Raw genomic sequence first — 21357 nt, 5'->3', positions numbered from 1 at the left:
CTGCTCATTACAGAGTGCAGATGGCACAAGTGGGATATACTGATTATTTATGTGTGTAGCTATTATTTAAAAGCAATATTCAGTGTTTCTGACTGAACAGCCCTGCTATTGGGACCATCTTTTCCACAGGGACACCTGGCTCATCCCTGCCTTCATTCCTCTTTGTGAAGAGGATGAGCTGGGAAGTTGCATGTCACCAACCTCAGGAGATAAGGAACTTTTCTTTCTAAAGAAAAGAGAGAGAAAGAAGTCTTTCTAAAGAAAAGAGAAAAACTCTTTTAAAGAGGTAAAAGAGTTTAAGACCTCCCCTATACTCACACCCCTCCTCCATGCACTCCAAGCATCCAGTGAGTTTTTCCTAGTTGCCATTTTCCTCCATGTCAGAGCTGTACTGTCTGGCTCCATGTCAAAGCCTTCCAGGTAGAAATTGTCCTAAGAACCAAAATATGGACTGGTTGCACCATTTAAGGCCAGGACATGGGATCTGGATTGGTAAAATTCCCTGGGCTTTAAGTGGAGCTGCAGGGCCTGGTTGCAAGATGGGTTGGCTGGGACCCCTTGTCATCAGGTTTAACTTTTGTTGAAGCCTCCATAGGCTCCAATTTTTTTCTTGAGCATATTTCTTGTACTCTATTTCTCTGCCTTTTTCTCCCTCACAGTCAGATACAAGCCTTTAGATTAAAGGTTTTGAGAAGTATTTAAATAATTAGTTTTTAGCCAGCCCAAGAATGAACATGAAGGCAACCACAAAACATAACAATGAGAAGCCAGCACTCTCTTGTAATCCTTTGCCATCAATGTGTTGATTAAAGAAAATGTTAAACTGTAGGGTATCAGCCAAGCCTGTAGAGGATCTATTGGTACAATGAATGAAATGAAAACTGCAAAAAAAAAAAAAAATCTAATTACACTTTGCTTGCATCTTTACTGAATAAGAAATACAAAAGGAAATTTATCTTTGTTGTGGTTCAGATTTCCTCATCCTGCTCAAATCTGCTTTTAATTTAGAAATATGCTAGTTTCTGCTTTTCCATTTTCATTAAATGTTGTTTAGACTTCCTGGATCTAAAGGAATCCTTGGGACTGGCCACAAAAACAAATGTCTCCTGGAACAAAGCACTGGAATCACTGGGATACAGAGGACCAAATTCAGACCTTCTGCATGGACAGGCTGAACCTCTTGTAGAGGTCAGAAAATGATGCTGAGTGAGATGGATCCCAAGGAGAGGAAAATTTGGGATCTCCTTTTCACCTGTGTCCCTTCTGTTCTTTTTCTCCCCTCTGTCCCTCAGCCTTTTCCTCCTCACTGAAGTTTTATGGACAGCTCTGTTTCTTTCTGTCTTTACCATTTTTACCCTTTCTTTGCTTCCACTTGTCTTTCCTCTGTCATTCCTTTCATTTGCCCCTCTCTCAACGTTCCTACCTGCTATCTTCACTCCTTTCCTTGCTCTGTCTCCTTGTGTGCTCCTCTTTCACAAATGGCTTCAGCACTGATGGCTTTAGCACAGAGCTCTGCCCACCCTCCTCCATTCCCCATGGCCTCTTCAGGAGCCTCCTTTCATTCCTCTGCCTGTTCCTCTACTTCATTTCTTCTTCCCTCTCTTCTTTATTAATCCTTTGAAAAATGCATATCTTCTCTTCCCTTCTCTCCTCTCCTCCTCTCTTCTCTCTTTTCCTTCCCTTTCTCCTTTCTCCTTTTCTTCCCATTCTCCTTTCCTTCCCTTTCTCCTTTCTCCTTTCCTTTCTCCTTTCCTTTCCCCTTTCTTTTCTTTTTTCCTTTCCTTTCTCCTTTCCCCTTTCCTTCCCTTCCCTTTCCACATCTCACCCATCATACAATGTCTTCCAAATATCTCCTGATACTTATATAAAGCAGCAGGAACACAATCCAAGCTCCTGGGATACCAGCAAGAGATGGGCTAGGGAACAACCCAAAGAAACCTCCCCAACACAAGGAAACCCAAAAAGGAGCACACACCTCCCAGCTGCAGAGCATCCTAGACACTTCCCCATCACCTGGTGCTGAGCAGCAAGAGGAATCCTTAGGGGGGAGTCAGCCAAGCACATGCATCATTTGAGGGGTCACAGTATTTCCCAAACACTCCTTAGAGGACACTCTTGTGGCCTCCCACTTGGTTGAAGCAGAGAAGAGTTTGGATTTGATGGTTTAAGAAGGCAGAAGTTAAGGTTTGTCACTGAGTTCTGGGTCCTGGTCCCCAGCCTGGGGGCTCAGAAGGGTCAAGTTATGGTTTTGGAAGAGTACCTAGGAAGCTACAAGCCAACAGAGAGCTAAAGCTGCTCTTCTAGAGGTGGAAAAAGTGGCATTTGGCATACATCAACCTTTTGAGTGAGATGCCAGGTAAAATACAGATCTATGCCAGGTATTAATTCAGGTTTGAGGGTGTTTGCATCCATTCTCAAGGCATCTTTGTTTGCAGGTCACTCATTCCCACTGCTTCATCTGAGCTGCACAGGCAAAAACCTCTATAAATAGCCTTACCTTGCAGTTTTCTTCATGTTCTGTGTGGATGCAGAGCTAAATCCATCAGTTCATCAAGTTCCAGTCCTTTAAAATGAAACCATAGCATTTCTTTGCCTCATAAAGGGATAACAAAGTACTTGCAGGTTGTGAAATGAGACTCAGCTGAAGCATGACGAAGTAATCTCCCTTTTAAAAAGTGTTGGGAGAAGATGAGGAATGCTGCTACCTTCCCAGATATCTAATTTGGGGATAAAATTGGTGTCAAAAGGCTCCTTTTCAGTGTTGACGGGCCATGCTTTTTAAATAAAGGAAGTTTCAACATAAAAATAACCACTTTTAAAAGTGAAATTTCATGGAAACCATCAACGTGAAGTCAGTCATGGTTTAGTGAAAATGTTTCTCAACAGGAACTTCACTCAACACTTTTTTTTCCTTCTTTTTGTTTTGTTTTGTTCATTCCTGATTGTTAGAAGTGGCACAGGCACCTTCATGGATGTTCTTCAGCTACCAAGAGGGCTTTATATGCCTCTGTGCTCAGCTCTGGGGAGGCCACAGCTTGAGTCCTGTGTCCAGTTCTGGGCCCCTCAGGAAGTTCAGGCAGGAGATTGAGGTGCTGGAGCAGGTCCAGAGAAGAGCAAGGAGGCTGTGAAGGGATCCAGCACAAGTGCTGTGAGGAAGGGCTGAGGGAGCTGGGGGTGTTGAGGCTGGAGAAGAGGAGGCTCAGGGGAGACCTCATCACTCTCTCCAACTCCCTGAAAGGAGGTTGGAGCCAGGGGGGGGGTTGGGCTCTTTTCCCAGGCAACTCTCAGCAAGACAAGAGGGCACAAAAGGTCTCAAGTTGTGCCAGGGGAGGTTTAGGTTGGAGATGAGAAAGAATTTCTTTCTGGAGAGGGTGCTCAGGCATTGGAATGGGCTGCCCAGGGAAGTAGTGGATTCTCCGTGTCTGGAGATCTTTCCAAAGAGCCTGGATGTGGCACTGAGTGCCATGGGCTGGGAACTGCAGCGGGAGTGGATCAAGGGTTGGACTTGATGAGCTCTGAGGTCCCTTCCAACCCAGCCAATTCTAGGACTCTATGATTCTCTGATTCTATGATAAAACTTTATCAGCTTCTATTTGTGGTGTAATTGAAAACTCCAGGTTCTACCTACGATCTCCTAAATCCTACTCATCTTTCATGAGTGATTCAAGTACCCATGAAAGTAACCACTTACCCAAGAGTGGGTTCCATGACTCTGCAAAGGATTCTGTATGAGGTGAGAAGCAAGAAATCCTATGGATGGAGTTGTTACCAAGGCTAAAGAGTGTCCCTAAGGAAAGGATGGCTTAGCTGACTGTATTTTATGGAAAAGCTGCCTCAGATGCCTGCATTTTATGGAGAAGATTCTTCTCATGCCCAGCATGGGCTCTCAAGTCCCAGTCTTCCCATCTAACAGGTTCTGTATCCCAGCAGGGACATGAATCATGGACAAGGATGAGATAGGGAAGGTAAACCTAGGAAAAGCAAAATATTGCTTCTATTATATTGCTAACCTAGATTAAAACCAGACAGACTTCTCTCCCTGCCACCCCCCTCCTCGGATGTTCTGGAGAAATGGGTTGTTCTGAATGCTTTCCACATGAGCTTTTGTTTAATGAAAAAAAAAAAAAAAATTAGCATGTATTATTTATGCTTGTTAGACAAAGGGAATATTTTCACTTGTAAAACATGAACCCAAACAATTAAATGGGACAAAGAGAGAACTCTTTGTATCAGTAATTTACTGTGATCGTTCTAATGGTTCAAACATCACAATGTCATTTTATTTAATGTAATGATTCCAAAATGACATCAATTTGCCATCCTAAGGAAAACAAAACTAATAAACCTTTCACTTTCTGCATAAAAGACCCTTTCACACTTGTTTCTATAACCTCGTTGTACAATATGCCAGTGTAAATAAGAGACTAATTATCTTTGAAGGGAAAACTGCTTAACCAGTTAATCCATCCTTTATTACTACTGCAAGAAAAAAAAAAAAAGGGGGGGGGAGGAATATTGATTAAATCTATCAGATCTTGAACATGCTGAGGGAATCTATAATTTTGTTTCTCCTTCCTGCTTCCTCCATTAACTTATGGCACTTAGGAAGCACAAAACTCTCATCCAAATGAGAAAAATACCACGTATTCCTTGATTTATCCTCAGAGAGTGTTTAGTTTAAGCATCTCCATTTTGCTTATATAATTCTTTTTTTCTTTCTGATTATCTGAGAGGCCATTAGGAAGGAAAGTTCTCATTATGAGCAATCCCCTAGGTCCCAGTTCTGGAAAAGGAGCATCAGGATTTTGTGAGGCTGGGAGAAGGCTGAGAATGAAGTGATTTTGGTAAAACTGGAACCCTGAAGTTGGCTTAGTCCAAGAGCTGGGAACAAGATGAGAAAGTTATCCTAAGTGTTGACAAAATATGGAACATTTCTCACTGTGTGGCCAGTTGACTAATGGGTGTTGCAACAGGCAGAGCAAATCATTGAGCACATCCACGTTCTGTAAAACCTAATACTCTTCCACTTACAACTTCCTAAAAGCTCTAAAGAAATCTGGTCAGCAAGAGCTGGAACCAGAGCAAAGACTCCTCCGTAAGGAGCTGAATCTCAGCTGTGCTTTCAAGAGGAATGGAATTAAAACTGAAACTAAATTGTTGCACATGGAAGAGGTTGAAAAGTAGAGCTCCTTAATTCCTGTGGAACTAAAGGAACATCGGGGGTGTAGTGTGAGCCTGAGGGCCAACCCACATCCAATCCTCACTGGAATGAGGGCCTAGAAGGTGAAAAGTTATCCAAGTTTAGCTGTCCTGTGAATTTAGGGGAGATGCAAAACTCAAGGTGAATTTAGTAGAACTTCAAGTGTGTTCTGAAATAATTCAAGAGAATTATTTTTTCAAATTAAAACAAATGTTAAGTTCTAGTGTAACGAGGCAACCAGGTGCCACTAATTGCCAGGGAGTGAGCATGAGCTTGTGTTATTGATTATTTTTGCTAGTCCAGATTTTTAATAAACAGTTAAGTGACTTATGGGCATGTCTACATGGCTCAACACAACAATAATATTTCTGTGTCCTCCAGCTAGCACCAGGCTCATGCAGACAGGGAAGCAAGAGCCTTGTAGCCACCAGCAGCTGAACTGAGAATCAGGACTAGGAACCCAGATGCAATACCACACAAAACAACTGCCCTGCTTCCAGTTTCAGAGTGGCTCTGACCAGGGATAACCTGAGGATCTCTCCACACTGCTCCAGAATGTAGTATAGGAAGCACACTGAGTAGGAAGAACGATGCGACCTCATCGCTGTCTACAACTCCCTGAAAGGAGGTTGTAACCGGGTGGACGTTGGTCTCTTTTGCCAGACGACTTTCAACAAGACAAGAGGGCACAAAAGGTCTTAAGTTGTGCCAGAGGAAATTTAGGTTAGATATTAGAAAGAATTTCTTTCTGGAGAGAGTGATCAGCCATTGGAATGGGCTGCCCAGGGAAGTAGTGGATTCTCTGTCCCTGGAGCTATTTCAAAAGAGACTGGATGTGGCACTGAGTGCCATGGTCTAGCAACCGCAATGGTGGTAAAAGGGTTGGACTCGATGATCTCTGAAGTCCCTTCCAACCCATCCAATTCTATGATTCTATGTGGTAAAAGGGCCAGTGAGGCTGACCAGAGCTCCACAAGTCTTGGAAAATTGGGTGAGAAGAAAAACACAATGTATAACAAGACAAACCTCTTTTAGGGTACGGCGCTACAAGGTCCAACCAGGTGTTCCAGCAGAGACTCACAAACAGTGCTCCAAGCCTATAGCCCACAGGGTTGACTAGCCCAGATCAGTGCTGCTGCTCTTAGAGCAACTGACCTCTCTACTGGCTAGCTCAGGACTGAGCTGAACCTGTGTCTCAGGCCTCACCTTTTATTGGCCCCCTGGTCCTGCTCATGCGCAGTGGGTCCTACCCTAATCAGGCACAGGTGGGCTTGACACAAGCTCATGCTCACTCCCTGGCAATTAGTGGCACCTGGTTGCCTTGTTACACTACATTAAGTCACCTTTATAATTATTCAAATTCCTTTCAGTTCAGACATGTTCCATGAGCAATATGACTGCATTCAATATGAAGCCACACCGAAAGCCTCAAAAACAGTCTGATAACTCATTTTTAGTTGCTTAATCCTTCCCTAAAAATTATCTCATACCTAAAAAATATAAATCTGATTGGTGGATGTTTAACATTTTTAAACTGGACAATGAGGTGTCCCTTTATTTACATTTGTATGAATAAACATTTTTCACTGATTTTTATTTGTGAAACACAGTATTTTTTCTAAAATAACATTAAATTAAATCTAAAATAAATTCAGCTATGAACTTCCCAGTGCAATGGTATGAAACCTCCTTAAGTCTTCATGTAATTGAAGGCATGTTTTTTTATCTTTAATAGCTACCCTGTCCATTGGACTACAAACCTTGGCTTGATTGACCTCTCCAGAGATGTCATTTTGTACAATCACATTACTGACTGTGCCCCCATTTTGTGTGATGTTCTCTCCCATCCTAGATGATTGTCCTCCCATTCAAAAGTTTCCTTTTTCCTACATGAAAGGAAAGCACTGCAGGTGCTAACAATAACACATATTGATGAACTTTACTGAATCAATATGATATACTTGTTGTTTATTTTTCTTTATCCTGCATGACTGCTTTGCTGCCTAGGGAGATTTTCACACTTAATGATGAGCAAAGGGCTTGTAACGATTGATCTGAGTTTAAATCATGAAATATTGAACAATTCCTGTCAGGACATTTTTGAGTAAGTGCTCTGGAGAATTATTTTTTCAAATTAAAACAAATGTTAAGTCACCTTTTTAATTATTCAAATTCCTTTCAGTTGCCAGCAGGTCCAGGGAAGGGATTCTGCCCCTGTGCTCAGCTCTGGGGAGGCCACAGCTTGAGTCCTGTGTCCAGTTCTGGGCCCCTCAGGAAGTTCAGGAAGGAGCTTGAGGTGCTGGAGCAGGTCCAGAGAAGAGCAAGGAGGCTGTGAAGGGATCCAGCACAAGTGCTGTGAGGAAGGGCTGAGGGAGCTGGGGGTGTTGAGGCTGGAGAAGAGGAGGCTCAGGGGAGACCTCATCACTCTCTCCAACTCCCTGAAAGGAGGTTGGAGCCAGGGGGGGGTTGGGCTCTTTTCCCAGGCAACTCTCAGCAAGACAAGAGGGCACAAAAGGTCTCAAGTTGTGCCAGGGGAGGTTTAGGTTGGAGATGAGAAAGAATTTCTTTCTGGAGAGGGTGATCAGGCATTGGAATGGGCTGCCCAGGGAAGTAGTGGATTCTCCGTGTCTGGAGATCTTTCCAAAGAGCCTGGATGTGGCACTGAGTGCCATGGGCTGGGAACTGCAGCGGGAGTGGATCAAGGGTTGGACTTGATGATCTCTGAGCTCCCTTCCAACCCAGCCAGTTCTATGAAGGACTTAGGAGAGAATTCAGTAAAGGGGCAAAGGAAAAATTCTTGTAAAGTGAATGCAGTGGTGAAGCCATCACCCTGGGTACCTCCTGACAAGGTGTTGGAGAAGAAAAACCATGAGCATGGGTTGATAACATACTGATCTTTAATCTAGAAAGAAGATTAAATTCAAAGTTTAACCGTATAAAAGAATAGCAAATACTTTTGAAAACAAAAAGATAACACACAGCTGCACCTGGGTTCCTCCTGCTCCCAGAATTGAAGGGTACACAATTCCTGGGGTACAATTCTACTGCACAAAAAAAGTGAAATAAACCATTTTTGTTTGAAAAAAAAAAAAAGAAAAAAAAAAAAAACCCACCACTTTTCCAGGTACAAGCTCACACCAGGGTGCTATCATGATTAGCTAGTCACATGTCAGATCCCACAAGTTTTTAAAAAAAAGCCAAACCAGGATGAAATCACTGCTTGCTGCAACATTCCTGCCTTTCCAGGTCAGCTCCTAGATGCCAGCAGCCCATCTACCACTGCATCCATCAACCCAGCTGCTTGTAACTCACAGCTGAACCTTTTTTTCTCTTGGGTCCCCTGCTCTAAATCCACCTCCTCAAATTCTGGTTCCCCTCATGCATGCCTATTAAAAAAAAAATTAAAAAAAGGACTGGGGAGTGGAGGGGAATGACAGAGAAGGTATGAAAACTTGGGAGAGCGTCCTTCAGACAGGGAGGGAAATGGCTCAGGCAGGGGTGATGTGGGGAACCAGCCCCTCCTGATGGCAACTCTTCACATCTCTTGAGTTTTGGCCCCAAGGCAAAGCCAAGAGGTAATGGGGCAGGGATGGCTGAGCAATCTCCTGAGCCTCCCCTGTCTCTCTCTGGAGTTAAAATTTACAATTGTGACCAAGAGAACCTCTGCTCCTGCTTTGCTCTGCCCACAGAAAGATGCTTGGAAGCCCAGGCTGGAGCAGAATCAGGGGGGGACATTGCAATCCACCCTACTCCCTCTTGGTTTGCCAAGGGAAACTAAACAGGGGGGAAAAATCCTGCCAAAAATTCTAATGGATAAATATCAAAAATGGATAAAAGGAGACATTTTTCTACCAGGATCCCCACTGCAGAATGCTTGTTTTGAATCCATTAGTGGTTGTATTCTCGTTTCATGACCTTTGGAAAGGTTCATTAATAACAATCAAACCCAACTGAAAGAAAATACTGCCACCAATGAGAAATCTGTTCAGTTAAAAAGCTGCAAAACCAAGTAAACATCAATTTACACCCTTCCCTCAGTCCTGCAAAGCTGAAACATCCAACACTGCTTGGACAAAATTGAGAATACAGTAGACTTCTCAGCATAACTCTATTTAAATGACATTATTGATTAAGAAAAAAACAAGGTATACTATTGAAACCAAAATACATAGAATCAGGTTTCTATGCTACTGGTTGCCAACAAGCTATGGAAACAAAACAAAACAAAACAAACCCAGTTTAAATGCAAACTTTTACATCTCCAACACATTTTACATAATTCAGACAACAACAGAATACACATACATTGTATGTGATAATTTTTCAAAACTAGCCAGTACATTTTCACAGATTAAAAAAAAAAAAAAAAAAGTCTGTTTAAATATTTCATTTCTACAAAGTGAATTTACATTTTTTTAAGTACAAAGTGCAAATACTACAGTTGTTTTTATTGCCTTTTTGGTGAGGAAATCTCCCACATGTCAAGAGATCTGCCTTCTCTCAGTCAGCTGCTCACCCTTGCTTCTTAGAAACCTGCTGGAAGAAAGAAAGTTGGAAAAATTTGCATTATTAGTGGTGGTTTCAAGTAAGCAGCTATAAACCTTCAGCTCTCTTTTTCAGCAGTGTCCATATGCTTATCAGAAAGTTCTGCACAAATATAGATGGGGAAAAAAAAAATAAAGCCTTCCATGAAGGCTTTCACAGGTTCTGAGCATCTGTGAAATAAGATGAGCAGCATCTTAAATATCATAGAATCCTAGAATTGGCTGGGTTGGAAGGGACCTCAGAGCTCATCAAGTCCAACCCTTGATCCACTCCCGCTGCAGTTCCCAGCCCATGGCACTCAGTGCCACATCCAGGCTCTTTGGAAAGATCTCCAGACACGGAGAATCCACTACTTCCCTGGGCAGCCCATTCCAATGCCTGATCACCCTCTCCAGAAAGAAATTCTTTCTCATCTCCAACCTAAACCTCCCCTGGCACAACTTGAGACCTTTTGTGCCCTCTTGTCTTGCTGAGAGTTACCTGGGAAAAGAGCCCAACCCCCCCCCTGGCTCCAACCTCCTTTCAGGGAGTTGCAGAGAGTGATGAGGTCTCCCCTGAGCCTCCTCTTCTCCAGCCTCAACACCCCCAGCTCCCTCAGCCCTTCCTCACAGCACTTGTGCTGGATCCCTTCACAGCCTCCTTGCTCTTCCCTGGACCTGCTCCAGCACCTCAAGCTCCTTCCTGAACTTCCTGAGGGGCCCAGAACTGGACACAGGACTCAAGCTGTGGCCTCCCCAGAGCTGAGCACAGGGGCAGAATCCCTTCCCTGGACCTGCTGGCCACGCTCTTCCTGAGCCAGCCCAGGATGCCATTGGCCTTCTTGGCCACCTGGGCACACTGCTGGCTCATGGTCACCTTCCTGGCAATCCAGACTCCCAGGTCCCTCTCTGTCTGGCTGCTCTCCAACCACTCTGTGCCCAGCCTGGAGCTCCCCATGGGGTTGTTGTGGCCAAAGTGCAGGACCCGGCACTTGGAATGTTGAACCTCATCCCATTGGGATCATCCCAACTCTCCAGTCTGTCCAGGTCCCTCTGCAGAGCCCTCCTGCCTTCCAGCTGATCCACACTCCCCCCCAGCTTAGTGTCATCTGTGAATTTGCTGATGATGGACTCAATCCCCTCATCTAAATCATCAATAAAGATATTGAACAGAACTGGGCCCAACACTGATCCCTGGGGGACACCACTAGTGACCGGCTGCCAACTGGATGCAGTACCATCCATTCTTAGCTCTTTCTCTGTGTCAAACACACAGCTCTAACACCTGCCTGGGCAAATTTCAGGTGCAATTTAGCTTCCTAAGGCATGGGATGTCCAGAACCTGGTGAACAATCTCTGATTTCCTCATAAACTTTTTGCTAGGAAGCAAAAAACCCCCCAGGTCCCTTTGGGATTGCTGTGGAGGGGGGAGCTCAGAAGGGAACCAGAACCCCAGGTCTCTCAGATCCATCATGTTTGGTCTCTTTTAGACCCAACATAGCTGAGATTCAGCATTCTATTCATTTAGAAGGTTTTTGTGGGTGTTTATAGACAGATCTGCACCTACATAAAAGTTAGGAAAAAGTTCTTTACCATGAGGGTAATAGAAAAATGGCCCAGGTTGCCCAGGGAGGGGGTTGAGGCCTCATCCCTGGAGATGTTCAAAGTGAGGTTTGATGCTGAGCACCCTGATCTAATGAGGGTGTCCCTGATACTGCAGGGGTTGGACTGGGAGACCTGGAGAGGTCCCTTCCCACCCAGCTTATTCTATAATTGTATGGAAAATAATATCCAGCCATAGAGGTCTAAGCACACATAAACATACAGAGAAATGAAGTGCCAGAATAAATTAGATGAGCTCCTGAGTGGTGCAAATCACCACCTTTGAATTCATTCAACTTTGAATCAAAAAAAAGAGTCCTTCAGTGGGTGATTTCCTTTGGAAGGGTCCTACCCAGCCCTACTGCTTTTCACTGAATTCCTTTTTCAAGGGAAAAACTCCCCTGCTGAAAGCCACCTTCTGCATTTCCAGCCTTGCATTGTTGGGGGGGATGAAGCTGCCAACAGCTGGTTTGCTGAGCCAGTCTGAATTCCAGGCTCTCATTTGTCAGCAACAGCTTTTAAAATAATTGCTGCTGAGTCAGCAAAAGGACTGGAATAATAAAAAAAAAAACAAAACCAAAACCCAACCAACAACATAGAAGCTCCGAGACACTTTTATTTCAGATTCTACAAGTCAGGATCAGATTACAAGAAAGGGGAGAGGGTTTGTCATGCTTCAAGTGTAATGCACGTGTGCCAGTAATTGCCATTGTCTAATTAAAAGAAGCCCTTTGAATGGCTTGGAGTTCCCACTGGGTAATTGGTTTCAGGCTGGCCAGCTTAGAGCAGGAGTGATTTGTGGGGGGAACTTGAAAAGTGAAGACCACAAACATTTGTTTAAACAAACAGAAACTTATCACATCCCTCTAGCTGGGAGGATATTTTCAAAGCCATCAAAGGGCTCCTGGAGAAGCCACAACCAGTGTGGAGCTTGCCTGAGCTGAACATCAAACACATGGGAGAGAAAGCAAGAAACAAATTGATTAGCAATGAGAGGAAGATTTCTCTTGGGTTGTGGGAGGTTTAGTTTTTAAGAAATTAACCTTGCTTTCTGATAGAGGGGAAGGCATTAACCACAGCTATGGTTTGGGGATATTTTCCCTGCAGGGTTACCTGAGCTATTCCTATGATTTGTTTATATGAATATATCAAAAGCAATCCATCATGTACTGATTTTTTTTCTTTTTTTTTGGGGGGGGAGCAATGATTTAATTCCTGTAACTAATAGAAAAATGAGGCAAGAAAGGTATAAAAATGAATTTTTTACTAGAGCAGGCTCACAAGTGCTTCTGCAGACCCATGCCAGGAAGTTTTGCCCATGTTGTCCAGAAAACTGGATCTTTAAGAATAATGACTATGAATATCTACACACACAAATTCAAAGCCCCTTTTAATGTGGTTTTTTTTTCTGAGCTTCCATTTGAATCCCTCCTTTTCAATGTGGACTTTTCTTTGATTTAGAAATTCTTCTTTTGTGCCTTTTGTAGCTCTGAATGCCATGAAGAGCCCAAATGCCATGAATGATACTCCTGGTGTCATTCAGAAACAACAAAATCAAGTCTGTGCAGAAAACTAATGTAAAATACAGCATGGATTATGTTGTCAGGGCACTTGACACTTTATTTGCTATGATAATTCTGCAGACTTCACCAATTTTAGTTGTAACTTCAGCAGACAGATGCAAATCCTTCTTCTCCAGCATTATTCTGCTCTGCCAGCCAAGGCATTTAGAAGTGACAGCTCTTTTCTCTACACTAAGATTTTAAAAGGTGTTTAAAACCACCCTACAGGAACTCAGGGGGGTCTGAGAAACCCCCAGATTTTTGTAGGGCATGGGAAATCTGATTTCACAAAGAGAAATTGCAGTCAAATCTGTGTCTCATAGATGACTTGCAGGAAAGCCCAAAGGAGGGAAAAGAAGTTAAAGCAGCACACTTCTCAAAGTGTATGGGAATGCAGAAGACATGCAGGGGCTCAGTGACACTTCTGTAATTATCACTAAAACAGATAATTGCCAATTCCACTTTCCTAGAAGCACGCAGGTCCAGACATAACCCACTTTGCAGCAATACCCTGCACTGGCAGATGATTAATTCAGTTTTTCTTAGATAGAATTAAGGCAAAGTTTGTTAATCAAATCTGTGTCTTGAGGATGACTTGCAGGAAAGCTCTGAGAATAAAAGGAGGGAAAAGAAGTTAAAGCAGCACACTTCTCAAACTGTATGGGAATGCAGAAGACATGCAGGGGCTCAGTGACACTTCTGTAATTATCACTAACACAGATAATTGCCAATTCCACTTTCCTAGAAGCACAGAGATGCAGACATAACCCAGCAATGCCCTGCACTGGCAGGTGATGAATTCAGTTTTCCCTACATAGAATTAAGGCAAAGTTTGCCATAATCCAATTTGCCTCTTGAGGATGACTTGCAGGAAAGCTCTGAGAATAAAAGGAGGGAAAAGAAGTTAAAGCAGCACACTTCTAAAAGTGTATGGGAATGCAGAAGACTTATCCAGTTCTCAGTGACACTTCTGTAATTATCACTAACACAGATAATTGCAATTCCACTTTCCTAGAAGCACAGAGATGCAGACACAACCCACTTTCCAGCAATACCCTGCACTGGCAGGTGATGAATTCAGTTTTTCTTAGATAGAATTAAGGCAAAGTTTGTTAATCAAATCTGTGTCTTGAGGATGACTTGCAGGAAAGCTCTGAGAATAAAACAAAGTGGCAAAAGAAGTTAAAGCAGCACACTTCTAAAAGTGTATGGGAATGTAGAATCATAGAATCATAGGGGTTGGAAGGGACCTCGAAAGATCATCTAGTCCAACCCCCCCTGCCAGAGCAGGGCCACCTAGAGCACTTCGCATAGGAACGTGTCCAGGCGGGTTTTGAATGTCTCCAGTGAAGGAGACTCCACGACCCCCCTGGGCAGCCTGTTCCAGGGCTCTGTCACCCTTACAGTAAAGACTTATCCAGTTCTCAGTGACACCTTTGTAATTATCACTAACACAGATAATTGCAATTCCACTTTCCTAGAAGCACAGAGATGCAGACATAACCCAGCAATGCCCTGCACTGGCAGATGATTAATTCAGTTTTTCTTAGAGAGAATTAAGGCAAAGTTTGTTAATCAAATCTGTGTCTTGAGGATGACTTGCAGGAAAGCTCTGAGAATAAAAGGAGGAAAAAGAAGTTAAAGCAGCACACTTCTAAAAGTGTATGGGAATGCAGAAGACTTAACCAGGGGCTCAGTGACACTTCTGTAATTATCACTAACACAGATAATTGCAGTTCCACTTTCCTAGAAGCACAGAGGTCCAGACATAACCCACTTGCCAGCAATGCCCTGCACTGGCAGGTGATGAATTCAGCTTTCCCTAGATAGAATTAAGGCAAAGTTTGTTAATCAGGAGGCTGCTGTACATTTTCCTGGCCAGCCTGCAGGATGGGAGATGGATGCTGCAATGACAAGAGCTGAATTCCCCAGGAGGGGAACTGGGAGTTGAGATTCTGTTCCCTTTGCTACTCACCTGCCTGCTGGATGAAGTGCTCTCAGTGTTGGCTTTGGGGGCTGCTAAAGGAAAGAAAAGAACATGGTATGAATAGAGTTGGCATATCCTACAGCATCCTGAAGAAATGAAACCCTCATCCTCCTGTGGGATAAAAACCCAGCTTTCCATAAGTGAGATAAAATATTTCAGGTTTGGAGCTGAAATATCCATTTTTTTTTTCCTTTCCTCTATGCAGGTGTTGCCTCTGCTTGAAACCTGCCTGACACCATCTCTTATTATGTGAAATTTGCTTAGGATAGATTGTATTATATGTATATATATATAAAATAGAATATATCTATTCCAGCATTTCAAACTTATTAAATCTTTGATAGTAAATTTAATATATTGGTAGGAAATAAGCCTGGAGAAGCAGAGTGTCTGGGAAGCATTCACTTTGCTCCAAGTCATTGCATTTGAACAGCTCTACCAACTCAGGACACTATTAATATTTAATCTATAAAACAACAAAATTCTCACTCATTTTTAAGTTTTTTGCAGTGCTCTAAATGAGAGAGAAACCAGAATGCTGACTTTCAAAGCAAAGCCATTTTTATTGCCTTATCTTTAAAAATATGTATTTCCAGGAAAGCAATCAAATCAGATTTATTTTTTAGATTATTTAGATTTATTTCTTTTACCTGGATGCTGTTTTTAAAAGTAAAAGTTCTGAGGTATTTTTTCCCCCCAAGAATATTCATAGAATCATAGAATCATAGAATTAGCGGGGTTGGAAGGGACCTCAGAGATCATCAAGTCCAACCCTTGACCCACCGGAGCAGTTGCTAGACCATGGCACTGAGTGCCACATCCAGTCTTTTTTTAAATGTCTCCAGGGACGGAGAATCTACCACCTCACCGGGCAGTCCATTCCATAGCCTGATCACCCTCTCCGTGAAGAAATTCTTTCTAATATCTAACCTAAACCTCCCCTGGCACAACTTAAGACTGTGTCCTCTTGTCTTGTTGGAGGTCGTCTGTGAAAAGAGTCCAGTTCCCACCTCGCTACAGCCTCCTTTCAGGGAGTTGTAGACAGCAATGAGGTCTCCCCTGAGCCTCCTCTTCTTCAGGCTGAACAGCCCCAGCTCTCTCAGCCTCTCCTCATAGGGCCTGTGCTCGAGTCCCTTCACCAGCCTGGTTGCCCTCCTTTGGACCTGTTCCAGGACCTCTACATCCTTCTTAAACTGAGGGGCCCAGAACTGGACACAGGACTCGAGGTGTGGCCTAACCAGTGCTGAGCACAGGGGCAGAATCTCTTCCCTGGACCTGCTGGCCACGCTCTTCCTGAGCCAGCCCAGGATGCCATTGGCCTTCTTGGCCACCTGGGCACACTGCTGGCTCATGGTCACCTTCCTGGCAATCCAGACTCCCAGGTCCCTCTCTGCCTGGCTGCTCTCCAGCCACTCTGTGCCCAGCCTGGAGCTCCCCATGGGGTTGTTGTGGCCAAAGTGCAGGACCCGGCACTTGGAATGTTGAACCTCATCCTGTTGGAATCGGCCCAGCTCTCCAGTCTGTCCAGGTCCCTCTGCAGAGCCCTCCTGCCTTCGAGTTGGTCCACACTTCCTCCCAGCTTGGTGTCATCTGCAAATTTGCTGATGAATTCATTATTAGCAGCATTTTTTTTTTAAGGTCTTTAAAAAATCCCCAGCTCTGGCAAGCATAATTTTATTCTTTATCTAAATCTATCTGGGATCTTCACATAATTTCATGCCTCTTACAACTTTCCTTTCTGAAACAGGCAGCTTATATGAAACAGAAGAATCCTAATATTCAATTTATTTTTTTTTTACATTGAAAGGGCACAGGAAAAGCTGGGGTTTGGTTTGAATCTTACTGGAACTTTCCTTTATGGCTCAGAACAATAACTTCAGACCTAAATTTCATCTCCAATAAGAGAACAGGATGCTGAGTGCAGCAGGACAGAAGTCTCTGTATGGTCACAGAGGGAGAGACTACAAGGCTCAACACTTCAAGCCAGGAGCCTGCCAGGCAGTGTCAATGAAAAAGGTGTTAAATTTCTATTTCCACACTTATAGCATAAAGACAGCAACACTCATCCACCTTCATCTCTCTCAATTAAGTGGAAATTGCATGGTATTATCATTAGGTCCATAAAACACAGAAAAAACAAGTAATCTGCCACTGATATACTTGTTTCAAGAAATCTGTGTTACACAATTAGCATCATGTAGAGCTATTCCTTCTTTCTGAACTGTTTACTTTCTTAGGTTTGAATACAAGAATACAACCAGTTAGTGGAAAACCTTTTAATTTCTGGCTGCATTTTCCATATGACTTTTTCCTTTCCTTTTCTTTCTCTTTCCTCTCCTTTCCTTTCTCTTTTTCCTTCTCCTTTCCTTTCCTTTCCTTTCCTTTCCTTTCCTTCTCTTTCCTTTCCTTCTCTTTCCTTCTCTTTCCTTTCTCCTTTCCTTTCCTTTCTCCTTTCCTTCCTTTCCTTTCCTTTCCTTCCTTTCCTTTCCTTTCCTTTCCTTTCCTTTCCTTTCCTTTCCTTTCCTTTCCTTTCCTTTCCTTTCCTTTCCTTTCCTTTCCTTTCCTTTCCTTTCCTTTCCTTTCCTTCCTTTCCTTTCCTTTCCTTTCCTTTCCTTTCCTTTCCTTTCCTTTCCTTTCCTTTCCTTTCCTTTCCTTTCCTTTCCTTTCCTTTCCTTTCCTTTCCTTTCCTTTCCTTTCCTTCTCCTCTCCTCTCCTCTCCTCTCCTCTCCTCTCCTCTCCTCTCCTCTCCTCTCCTCTCCTCTCCTCTCCTCTCCTCTCCTCTCCTCTCCTCTCCTCTCCTTTCCTTTCCTTTCCTTTCCTTTCCTTTCCTTTCCTTTCCTTTCCTTTCCTTTCCTTTCCTTTCCTTTCTCTTTTCCTTTCCTTCTCCTTTCCTTTCCTCTTTCTTTTTATTTCTTTTTCATTTCTCTTTTTTTTTTTTTTTTTTTTTAACCACTCTGACTTCATTTTAAGGTCCCTCACAAACACAACAGCTTCTTACAGGATGGGATCTCCTGTACTGTTTTACCAATTTTTTTTTCAAGTCCTTCATTTCCAGGCACTGTGTGATTACCCCCTGCAGGGACCATCACCCACTGGAGGCATTTGATTCCCCTTTCCACCAGTTTGGCAGCAAGGCAAACTGGCAGATGTTTAAATCCACCAGTTTGGCAGGTGTCCACATTCCTCTCTCCATCTCTAAACCATCTCCTTGAGAAAGGAGAAATCATTAGAAAACTCAACAATCTGCTTCCTCCCCAGCAGGAATCCAAGAAGCACAGCTGTGATGCTTCCACTCATTCAGGAGATATCATTGCAATGCCATGAAACTGGGTTGTTTTTTTTTATTATTAATATTAATATTATCAAATCCTCTCTGGATTCCTGCTGGAGCCGTCAGAAGCAACAGGAAGGTTTGGATTCTCTTGGAGCAAAGGCATCATTTGCCTTTGCAGCAACCCCAACAGCTGCAGTAGATAAAGACAGCTGTAATTTTTTTTATTTTATTTATTTTTTTGCATCCTTCTGGCATGTCCAAACACCAGACCCTGCCAGACCTGCAGATTCTAGGGACCCCAGTTAGAAAAGTTTCTTACTGTGGCGTTTCCTTGTTTCTGCTTTACCTTCTTCTTTTGTTACTCCCAAGCAGCCCATCAGTTCTTGAACTGATAAGGACTTATCATTGTTCACATCACAGTATTCCACAAACTTCTTCACACATTTCTTGGGTTTGGATTTCTTTCTGAGGAATCTCTTGAACGGTTTGATTTCTTTCTTGCCAATGTCACCACTGGAATTTTTGTCCAGCTGTTTGAAATACCAGTGGACCACTCTCTCTTCCAAAGTATGATTTGGGTCAGGCTCTGAAACCCTGAAACAGAAAACGAGAGTTTAGTTTTAGTTCTGAAATACAACCATCAGCTTCTACCTTTATTTCTCAGTATTTAAACTACTGAGAGATGATTTGGTCCATAAACCTGTAACAAATCCCTCTTTTTTCCCTTCAGCCAACTCTACCCTGAAATTTAAACAAAGTGATGGATTTTGCTCTTAATTAACTCCCCAGAACAGTGTTTTAGTCAGCACCATACTAAGAACAATGTTTTCCCCTTTCCTTTCCTAAAAGAGAGAAAAGGGATGAGAGAAAGAAAAGAGAAGAAGACAATTTAATAGATGACACAGATTAAAACATGCAATACACCCCACTGAAATGGGTCAGCAGCCAAATGTGGAGGCTCCAGTTCCCACCCACAATGGATGATGGTCTTAAAGCTAAAAACCTTACCTTGAATTGCAGGATAAATTATAAAAATAAAAGTCATCTCCTCCTCAAGGAGCAAGCACCCCCCCTGCAGCCACCCAAACTTGGAGAGCACCTCCCTCTTTTAATTCTGCCTGTGACTGCTGATGGAATGAGTTTGTTTGACAAGCAAGTGGGCAAAAATATGAATGAGGAAGGTGTGAAGCCTGACAGGACAAGAAAAAACTGAGACACAGTTGTCCCAGCAGCTCCAGATAAACTCCAAACATCCCTGTTTAGAGGACATGGTCCACAGTGCTAACTTTGGAGTAAACTTGCCCTTGGAAATTCACCCAAGAAGAAAAATAGTTACTCCTCAAAACCCTCAACAATTTCTTCACCACTTCCAGGGTGCTTTTCAAGCCACACAAAAAGAATCTGCAGCCCACCTGCTAGAAGCCAAGGATGGATCCGAGACTGCATGCACCATATCCGTGGACAAGGCATCCAAAACACTAGTCAGGAACTCATTCTTCTTGGCCCCAGGACAACCTAGAAAAACAGATTTATTTTTTTCTTGTTTCTGTTTCCTCTTGTTACATCATAGATAGCTGTGATTCCCTCCACACAGATCCCCACAAACTGGGGACAAGTGCAGAACATCATTCCAAGGCAATCTCTGTGTTCAGGTACACGTCTGTAACATAGAGCAGGAGTAAAAAAAACATCTTTTTTAACTCAAGCAAGTGGGAATCTGGTTTCCATATCTTGGGTGCCTTTCCTTCAATGTTGGCCATTATTATTTTTCCTTCTTTAAGATATTTTTTTTTCCATGGGTCTCACACTTTGAAGAGCAGAGCTTTGACACATCAGAAGTTTGTGCATGACACCGACTGGTTGGGACACGGTCTAGAAGCCCAACATTTCTTTCAGATTTCCAATTTTCCTCCTCTAAAATGCCAGTCAGCTCCCTTGCCTCTTTCATTTGTCCCTTGGAAAGTGAAACTCCCACTCTAGGCACCCAGCCCAAGCAGATGCTGTTAGTGAGAGCTTGGGTTGATCCCATGGGATCCTCCGGTGATGGCTCCAGCACCCTCTAATCCACAAAATCCTTCTTCTGGAAGGAACTGGCAGCCCATCCCAGGCACATAACATGTCAGATAAATACAGCCTGAAAGCTCCACTCGTGGGGCAGTGCAGCTGGAGCACAGAAATTCCTCTGCCAAGCACAGGGATGCTGACACATGGAGGAAGTGATTCTGCCCCTGTGCTCAGCTCTGGGGAGGCCACAGCTTGAGTCCTGTGTCCAGTTCTGGGCCCCTCAGGAAGTTCAGGAAGGAGATTGAGGTGCTGGAGCAGGTCCAGAGAAGAGCAAGGAGGCTGTGAAGGGATCCAGCACAAGTGCTGTGAGGAAGGGCTGAGGGAGCTGGGGGTGTTGAGGCTGGAGAAGAGGAGGCTCAGGGGAGACCTCATCACTCTCTCCAACTCCCTGAAAGGAGGTTGGAGCCAGGGGGGGGTTGGGCTCTTTTCCCAGGCAACTCTCAGCAAGACAAGAGGGCACAAAAGGTCTCAAGTTGTGCCAGGGGAGGTTTAGGTTGGAGATGAGAAAGAATTTCTTTCTGGAGAGGGTGATCAGGCATTGGAATGGGCTGCCCAGGGAAGTAGTGGATTCTCCGTGTCTGGAGATCTTTCCAAAGAGCCTGGATGTGGCACTGAGTGCCATGGGCTGGGAACTGCAGCGGGAGTGGATCAAGGGTTGGACTTGATGATCTCTGAGGTCCCTTCCAACCCAGCCAGTTCTAGGATTCTATGATATTCTCTGGAGCAAAGAGCTTGCTGCTCAGGCTTAGAGATTGTGCCCATATCAGTAAAAAGGGAGCTGTGGTTTAAGTGGAGCTACCCAACTACACAAGCCACAAAAAAAAAAAAAAAAAAAAAAAAAAAAAAGATTGCCCCAGGGGTGAGCAGGCAGAGGCTGCAGACCAGATATAATTCCCTTCAAAGGACAGGCAACAAGAGGGTTGTTGGAGGAATTCCATGAAAACCTCTCTTGAGACATAGAAGCTTCATCCATCTAATGCTGGGGGTGGATCACTGAATGCTGCTCCAGACATGACTTGTGAACTGATACAGGGTTCATGGAGAACCCAGACAGTAAAACCTCAGCATATAACAATGCAGGGCAATGTGGATACAAGGTATTTTGGCATTTTTTTCTTTCTCTGTTCTTGTTTTGGCTAGGCAAT

The 21357-nt window shown here is 43.6% G+C and overlaps 1 protein-coding gene across 6 annotated transcripts in view; it reads right to left on the bottom strand.

Annotated features, from left to right (window-relative positions):
- Positions 1 to 8086: 8086 nt before the first annotated feature.
- SMOC2 (SPARC related modular calcium binding 2) overlaps positions 8087 to 21357 on the bottom strand; it is a 156414-nt gene continuing 143143 nt past the window's right edge. For 2 of the 6 annotated variants that reach the window (XM_030448386.1, XM_030448391.1), the window contains exons 10-13: positions 19561 to 19663; positions 18468 to 18742; positions 14863 to 14906; positions 8087 to 9736 (exon numbers count right to left, since the gene is read on the bottom strand). In XM_030448386.1, coding sequence (XP_030304246.1) covers positions 9713 to 9736; positions 14863 to 14906; positions 18468 to 18742; positions 19561 to 19663 — 446 coding nt within the window. In that variant the 3' untranslated portion in view covers positions 8087 to 9712. The remainder of the gene's footprint in view (positions 9737 to 14862; positions 14907 to 18467; positions 18743 to 19560; positions 19664 to 21357) is intronic. The other 4 variants (XM_030448388.1, XM_030448392.1, XM_030448387.1 and 1 more) reach the window with 3 other exon arrangements.

The sequence above is a fragment of the Calypte anna genome, chromosome 3 (genome assembly GCF_003957555.1).
Source record: "Calypte anna isolate BGI_N300 chromosome 3, bCalAnn1_v1.p, whole genome shotgun sequence".
Classification (NCBI taxonomy): Eukaryota; Metazoa; Chordata; class Aves; order Apodiformes; family Trochilidae; genus Calypte; species Calypte anna.
This window is presented reverse-complemented; position numbering and strand designations above follow the sequence as displayed.